This window comes from Theobroma cacao, chromosome 2, assembly GCF_000208745.1.
Source record: "Theobroma cacao cultivar B97-61/B2 chromosome 2, Criollo_cocoa_genome_V2, whole genome shotgun sequence".
Lineage (NCBI taxonomy): Eukaryota > Viridiplantae > Streptophyta > Magnoliopsida > Malvales > Malvaceae > Theobroma > Theobroma cacao.
This window is the reverse complement of record NC_030851.1, coordinates 10,136,542-10,145,430: the sequence shown is the minus strand read 5'-3', so window position 1 is coordinate 10,145,430 and position 8,889 is coordinate 10,136,542. Positions and strand designations below refer to the sequence as shown.

General features: G+C 33.5%; 1 protein-coding gene across 1 annotated transcript; it reads left to right on the top strand.

Moving 5' to 3' along the window:
- Window positions 4,509-6,088, top strand: LOC18608659 (kelch-like protein 8). The gene has a single exon (XM_018115091.1). It carries the CDS (start codon window positions 4,793-4,795, stop codon window positions 5,900-5,902), a length of 1,110 nt encoding a protein of 369 aa, XP_017970580.1. The 5' UTR covers window positions 4,509-4,792; the 3' UTR covers window positions 5,903-6,088.

Genomic DNA, 8,889 nt, shown 5'->3' with positions numbered 1-8,889 from the left:
TTTCCTTGCAGACTTGCACTACACTATAATATATTCAACATTTTGAAGGGCATTTCCCAAAAACAAGTAACTAAACAAATTGTCAAGTGATGTGAACTCAAAACTAGGTCATATTAATGCACATAAATCAAGCCAATAATTTTCTAAAATAAATAAATTTGGGGAATGGACCATTTTGCAAGTTGGCAAGCACTAATGTATCAGCTTAACGTACCTTTTTTTCTCTATGGATTTAATTTGCATGACAGTGTCTATACTGTAAAGTTATTGATAAAATCTGGTAATTAATTGCAGATCGTAATGAGGGAGTCCAGAGTGAAGTTACAGATGGACTCAAAACATCTACGATCTACTACAAAAAGCCATGAATTCTGTTGTGCCAGCTCTTAAACAAAACATCATAAATATCTTCAAAATGTGTGCATGTTAGTTTCAGATAGCTTTCCACGGATTTTCATAAAATGGTAGTAAGAGCTAGCATGTCCTTTTTACTTTTAGTATGGTATATGACCTGCTTTTTTACCACGATTTCATCGTTTTGTTCCAAGTTGTTATCCATGATATCAAGTAGTGGAACCCATGAATCTGTGTATTTACATCAATACACATGGGAGAAGGGACATGTACGTGCAGAGAAATAAAGAAGCAGATATTTTGAATATTTAATTAAGTAGAGTCTCAGTAACACTGATTCAGTTTGTTATCATTGCTTAACTTCGATGTTTATTCATAAAATGGTTTGTCTATAAGACTACAAGTCTTAGGAATATCGTGTTATATATATAGTCTATGCATGATGCTTAAGATATGCTTATTTGATTTTTTTTTTCTCGGTAACTCAAACTTTATAATCCATCAAAAACGGAAATTCCATTCGAAGTGATGATACTCTACCGGAAAACCAATTATCGAGATAATGATATATAAACAACTTGTGGTGGGTAAGTAAACGATCTTTGTCAAAGAAATCGCAAAGGCACTCTTAATGAATGGACCAAAATTAAAAAAAGCTAGAATGGGTCTAGCGCGTTGGTATCCATCCTGGAGGACCCATGGAAGCACTTGTGATCTTGTGCCGGAATGTCGACGACCTAATTTAATTTGGAAGGCTCCTGGGCATCTTGGTCGGTCCATCAGAAAGACTTTTTGCAACAAGCCCAACCCCCAATGTTTTCCTTGTTATGTTTTCTTGCACTAGCTTCAAGATGTGAAAATTCATCGACTGTGACTCTTTTACGTACAAACATTCAGGCTTTGTTTTTAAGCAACAGTTCGACCAAACAAAAAGAAGAAAAAATTTTCTTTATATACTTAGTAGTATATGGCAAAACATTGAAAAACTTTTACTGTTTAATAAGACAACCAACATATGCCCTAAAAATGGGGCAGTGCAGGCAGAAATTCAAAACTTTCTTACTAAACAGATTCTGACGACAAGACCACTTGTGATAAAAATGCACAAGCCACCCCTGAAAGTAATATAAGAAATACAAGAGCCTTCCTATTGTTTTAAAATGTCTCTTTTCCTCCTCTACAATAAAAAATAAAAAACTGAAAATCCTAAAAAATACCCTTTCCTTAGTTTCACTTTCTTTCTTCTTCTTTGCTCATCTCACAAGTATATTACGGTGACCTTTTTTGCCATTTGTAGCTTTTGTTTCCTCTCAAATTTCTTTAAACAATTCAAAGGAAGACATGCCTAATTGTCCTTAAAGTTAACCCCGCCATAACGCCTTTACTTTTGAACAAATTAATTGAAATGAAAACTATGTAACTATTAAGACAATCGCATCAGCCTCAGAATTAGATAAGATCAGAGGCGGGGGAGGGGCTAGCAGGGGCCTTGACCCCCCAAACTTTTAAAATTTTATACTTTCTCTTTTTTTAAAATTTTATAATTTTACCTTTATTTTTAAAAAAAAAAATTACTATTTTATCTTATTAAAATTTGAACTTCTAATATTACTATTTTATGGACATTACTTTCGTCCCCAAACATAAAATCTTGACTTTATCACTAGATAAAACCATCTTCCTCTATAAGTTCAAAATATTCATTGCACCCTACCATCCATTGATACAAACGAAAAGATAAAGATCCCAAGAAACATAAGCATCGTGGGCATATAGCCTTTTTATCTAATTGCAAAGAGCTAATTATTTTGGATATTCGTCAATGGTTCGGGATCCAATAGTAGAAACAAAAAATAATCAAATTCTGCATAAATGATGTAAACGTTATATGTCTTGTTCAAATAATTTCAAATTATTATTTTTTATTTTTTAAACATTTTTCTTATTTTATTATATACGGTAGACAAACAAGTTTGTGACTTTACAATGAACGTCTTGTTTAGAGAAATGCTGCCAATTTTTCCCCCATCAAATTAGTTAAGATCATGTAGACTGGAGAGTGCAAGGCTGCAAGCAGCTGTGGCTGTATCACGGTTTGAATCAGTGGCTGGATGCCAATATGTATAGAGCTTTACTCTTGATCTTGGGGAGAAGTTAATTTTGACCCAAAGAGAGATTAGTTTTGCTTTTTCTCTGACCAGCACTTAACGGCATTCAGAAATTCTTGTTTTTAAGATGTATTCTAATCAACTAATGTGTCATGGGACCAGTGCTTATGTCTAGAGCCTGTCAATTTATGTGGTTGGACTTACAAAATCATAAATAAGATTGAAGGTAGGACCAATGCTCTATGTACATATAGTCCATGATTTGAGAATTCCTAGACAATGAAGGAAATTTATAGATCACAAAATCTCATAGAAAAATAATGACACCTGCATCGCCTTGCCCAATAGCTTAGAATCAATCAATATATAGGACAATAGCATACCGAAGATGCTACAGGTTATATTTACCAAAAGAAAAAGCTAACAGGTTATGGTGGGAGTAAAGCAGCACTGATCCCCAACTTAAGTCCTGACATCTTAATTAGTAGATTCCAATATTTAATCTTTCAGGACATTCTGGTCTGTCTCTAACCCACCCTAAGCAGTTTCTTTTGCCTTAGATATATATGTATCTCTACCTCTGACCCTCAATTATTGAGCCATCATATTGATATAGCTAGGGAGCAGGGAGAAATGTTGCATGATCACAGGCTCACAGTCACAACCCCTCAAACGAATACAAGTAGCGGGAAGGCAAGGAACCCTCTTTTCCTTTGTTGGTCAATTGGTCACATCAAAAAATTATATACAAGGATTAAAGATAGAATCACCAAGCTTGAATACTTGAATTCTTCTTGTGAAAACCAGTGGGCTTTTGTAGAGAAATTATAAACAGATAGTACTACAAGCAATAGCACGTTCAGTTATAGTTGGGCCAGCGCCGGCCCTTGGATAAAGTCACTGAAGCAAGGACTTTAGGCCCCAATTTAGAGAGACCTCAAATTTGAAAAGGTTTTATAATTTTATAATATAATTAAATTAAATTAAAAATATATAAAAATTTAAAATTATATTAAAATAATTAATAATTAATAAAATTATCTATTTTCTCATTTTTCTAAAAATATGCTTAATAAATTTTAATTTTTTATTATTTCTTAATTTCTAGAATGCTTTTAATTTTTAATTATTTTTTTTATTTTCAATCAACTAACAGTCATATATATTTAATCATCTCCAATAGCTTTTTTTTAACTTATTTATCTTATTTTCAATTAACATATTTAATAAATTTCAACAATTATTTTTTTTTTATATAAAATCAATTTTTTTTCAATGTATAGTATCTACTTTGGAATTCTTCTTTTCTCATTTGCTCTTTTTTTCTTCTTATTTTTAAATTCAATTTCCCTTCAAAGAATAAATAAAAAGTCTGTTATGTTATTATTTTGATAAAATCGTGAACTTTTTTTACGGTTTGTAATAAGTATTCAATAATTAAGTACTATTGTTTTAATATTTACAGATTTTTTTATTTTAATTTATAGTTTATATCATATTATTATATTATTTTATTTTATGTGATAGTTAATTTATTTGAATTAAAAATTTTGATTGATGATTTATATTAGTTATTTAAAAAATATATGATAGTTGCTTTAGGCTTTTAAGCTTATTGGGTCACTCCTGATTGGGCTAGAAAGGTGGTCCGTGGGCTCTTCTTCTGTTCTTCTTGGACCTTGGTGCTGTGAGTCAATTCCATCTACATCTCTACTTCACGTACAAAGGTCTAGAGCCCAATTTGTTTTCCCAGTGATTCATGAACGAAAGAATATGGGTCCTAGGAGCCTACTCCATAAAAGATGAAGTGCTTGACCTTCAGATAAAGCCCCCTTCAATTCCACAAGAATGTTCACGTAGAGTTTTTCAAGGGATCATAGGAAGGATGATGATAAATTCTGGGAGAATAAAAGACCAAAACTGTAGACTCTTGTTGACACAATTGCACATAAAGATCAATTTAAAAAATTCATCTCCCCGAGGATAGTATAAGCAAAAAAAAAAAAGACTTGATATTCACGAATCAAGTAAGAAAAAAGAGGGAAGATTCTTTTGGCATCCCTCTTTTTCATAAAGATAGGCCAATGAGGGTATCAGATACAGCAAAAACACAATGAAGACAAAACAAGAAAAACTTAGATTTTTCCCCCATGGTTTCCGAAATACCTCCCAACCCTCCTTACCTACCACATCGTCGATAACATCAAAAGCTATCCTTCTCCTCGTTTTATCCGCTTGCTCCCTATATCTTCACCTCTATGCCACACCATCCAATTCCCCCCTTTCACTTCACATTTACCACCGTTCCAAGCTACTTACCTGTCTAGTTCATGGGTTCCATTTCCCCTCTACCTTCTCCTCCCTCCATACCCGAAAATCCATTCACGAATTATAGGATCTATACTTGCTTTTGTTCTAATGATTTATTGGCAACCACAAACATGTCCAATTGGATAGAATGTTACGACCCTTCAAACAACTCTTGGCATCGAGTTGACAGGATTCCTGAACTACGTGAGAACCATGTGCGGAAGGGTTTTTCCATGGCCTCAATTGGTGACTCAATCTACATTATCGGGGGCAGGCTTTGTCGCAAGGCTCCAGGCCCTGACTCTGACGAAATTGTTGAGGGTGATCGTGAGGTCCTCTCATCTGTCATACGCTATGATATTCGCAATGGCGCGTGGTCCAAGTGTGAGCCACTTGGCACCCCGCGGTTCGATTTCGCGTGCACCGTGTGCGACGATAAAATCTACGTGGCAGGTGGGCAGTGCACATTAGGCATCGCACGTGGCACCTCATCGGCTGAGGTGTACGACCCGGCACTTGACGAGTGGAAACCACTGCCTAACATGAGCGTGCTGAGATACAAATCAGTTGGGGTGACATGGCAGGGGAAAATCTACGTGGTAGGAGGGTTTGCTGAGAAGGCGGATTTGGATAAGTTGCCATGGAACACGATTGGGAGATGTTCGGCTGAGGTGTACGACTCGGATAATGCCAAGTGGGAACTTGTGATGGGAATGTGGCAATTGGACGTGCCACCTAATCAGATAGTGGCGGTTGATGAAAAGCTTTATAGCTCGGGGGATTGTCTGAATGCTTGGAAAGGTCACATAGAGGCTTATGATGGGAAATTATGGAATGAGGTTGATGGGTCACACTTGGAAACATTGTCTTCTCCAATTTCCATTTCAGCCGCAAATTGGCCTCCCATCAAACGGCTTTACATTACCATGGCACCCGTCGGGACACACTTGTTCTTCTTGGCAGGATACAGGAAGCCAGGGGAGCTCTGCAGGGTGGTGTCGGTTGTCCACGTGTTCAACACATCAGCGAACAGGGATCCATGGAGGAGTCTGGAGCCCATGGAAGAGGAAGGAGAAAAGGAGCTTTGTAGTCATGGATGCGTTGTTAGTCTTGGACACAACAACTCATAGGCATACAATATCCTTTGCCAAAATGTATTCCTCGTTTAAAGCAATCACTCATACTTGAATCTTAAGAGTTGAAATTTTTGGATTTTTCTCTGTCTATTATCAGAATTTTTATTTTTAAATTTTACTGTCAGTTGTGAATGAAATTTACTACAAAACAACGTCTCTCTTTTTTTAAAAAAAAAATAGTTCAAGCCAAAAAAGAAATGGAAAAAATGATGTTATGAAATAAATCTAAAAGAACAACTATAAGATAAATATAAACAAAAATATTCAGAATGGAAAAAAGTATTTAGAGAGAGTAAGAAAATCATATTCAAGTGTGTCTTTACAAATGAAGTGAATGGGCCTATTTATAGGCTAATAACCCCTTATCTAAATTCAATTTACAAGATGAAGATAATACTAAAGGATTAGATGGATTAAAACCTAATATTCATTCAATCTAATTTACATCTAAATCTAGATATAGATAACATAAATAGATATTCACAAAAATATTCATAACAGTCCCCCCTTGAATATCTATTGTATTAAGAATACGTCTCGTTAAAACCTTACCAAAAAAAAAACCTCAAGGGAAAAAAATCCGAGTGAAGGAAAAAGAGTATATAATCATTTCAAAAATACACTTTTGAAATACAGCCTCATTAAAAACCTTATTAAGAAAAATTCAGTGGAAAAAAGTTTGATGAAGGAAAAGAGTATAGTGCGTATTTTACTCCCCCTGATGACTGCATTATAGAGATACTTAAAATGATACATTTTAACTTTTCAAATATTACAGTAGGAAGGGTTTTACTGAACAAATCTGCTAGATTGTCACTTGGCTGAATTTGTTAAACACTTATTTCACCATTTCTTGGAGATCATTAAGAAGAATTTTGGCGAACTATGTGTTTTGTTCGATCGCCTTTAATATATATTTCATTTAACTGTGCTATGCAAGTAGTATTATCCTCATATAACGTTGTTGGAATTTCCTTCTTGGTTGACATGTCACACGTTTCTCGAATATGTTAAGTTACAGATCTTAACCAGACACATTCACAACTTGCTCATGAGTTGCTAAAATTTCTGCATAATTAGAAGAAGTAACAACTATAGTTTGCTTTATAAAATACCATGAAATAGCCATAACTCCATATGTGAACAAATAACCTGTTTGGGATCGAACTTTGTGTAGATTAAATAAATATCATGCATCTATATAACTAATTAAATTTTATTTTGATGCATTTGAATAATGTAAGCCTATATCCATTGTTCCTCGGAGATATCGAAGTATATGTTTAATTCTATTCTAATATCTTCGAGTTGGAGAAGAACTCTATCTTGCTAATAAATTCACAACAATTGATATATCAAGTCATGTATTGCTAGCAAGATACATTAGTACTCCAATTTCAATAAGATACGGTACTTCAGGACTAAAAAGTTCTTTATTATCCTCACGAGGTCGAAAAATATCTTTTTTCACATCTAATGACCTTACAACCATTGGTAAACTCAATAGATATGCTTTCTTCATATAAAATCATTTTAGCATTTTTGTGATATAATTTAATTGATAAACAAAAATTCTATTTGCCAAGTGTTCAATCTAAAGACCTAAACAAAACTTTATTTTTTTCGAGGTCTTTAATCTTAAATTCTCTCTTTAAATAATCCACGACTTTTAATAACTCTTCAGGAGTTTCAATAATATTCAAGTCATCAACATAAACAACAAATATAATAAATTCATATCTAAACCCTTTCATAAAATACATGGGCATATAGGATTATTTCTATAGCCTTCTTCAACAAATATGCATTAAGGCGATTATACCACGTGTCTGGATTACTTTAATCCATATAAAGATTTATTTAATTTGATCGAATAAATTTCTCGGGAACTTAAATTTTGTGTTTCAGGCAACTTAAATCCTTTAGGAATTTTCATATAGATATCGATATCAAATGAGCCATATAAATAGGCTGTAGCTACATTCATTAGATGCATTTTAATTTTCTCATTTATTGCCAAACTAGTTAATATAGAATTGTAATTATATCCACCACAAAGAATATATCTCTTCATATTTAATACCAGATCTTTGGGTAAAACATTGTGTGATAAGTCGTGCTTTAGATCTCATAATCTCATATTTCTCATTTCGTTTTCGTACAAATACCCATTTATATCCCATTGGCTTTACGTCATTTGGTGTACGGACTACAGGTCCAAAAACTTCACGTTTTGCAATTGAATTCAATTTCACTTTGATTGCGTCTGACCACATTGGCCAATCATTTTTATGTCTACATTCTTCAATAGATGTAGGTTCAAGATCCTCATTTTCTTTCATAATATTGGGCTCTATATTATATACAAAATATCATCGACGTTTATTTACCGGTTCCATCTTTTCTCATCATGACATAATTGATTGAGATCTCTTTAGTTTAACTGATTTCAGGTACCTGAATTTTTTCTGGAATGTTTATGAATTATGTCAAAGGTTTCTTCTAGAGTATTTATTTCCTTTTTCTGACCATCATAAATATTTGCTCATTTTCTTTTTCGAGGATTTTATCTTTGGAACCGATTGGCTTCCAGCTTCTAGCATGCCTTGTCCTACAAGGACATCAATGCTAATAAGAGCATTTGCAGCTGGTATATAAAATTTAGTTATTTTCTTTAAGTCAATAAATACGTCTGGCAACTGATTTACTATATTTTACAAAATAATTATCTTTTGAACTTTAAGTTCGTATTGCTTTGTGCGATGATCAAAACTAGATAATGATAATTCATTATAAGAATTTTTCTTTTTCAGCTGCTTAATTTTTCTCCCTCTAATGTTGGAAAAATTGTTTCATCAATATGACAGTTGACAAAATTTGTTATGAATCCTATTGATAATTCTAAATATTTAATTACAAAATGGAGATTCATATCTAACATATATTCCTGACCTCCTTTGAGAACCCATCTTTGTGCATTG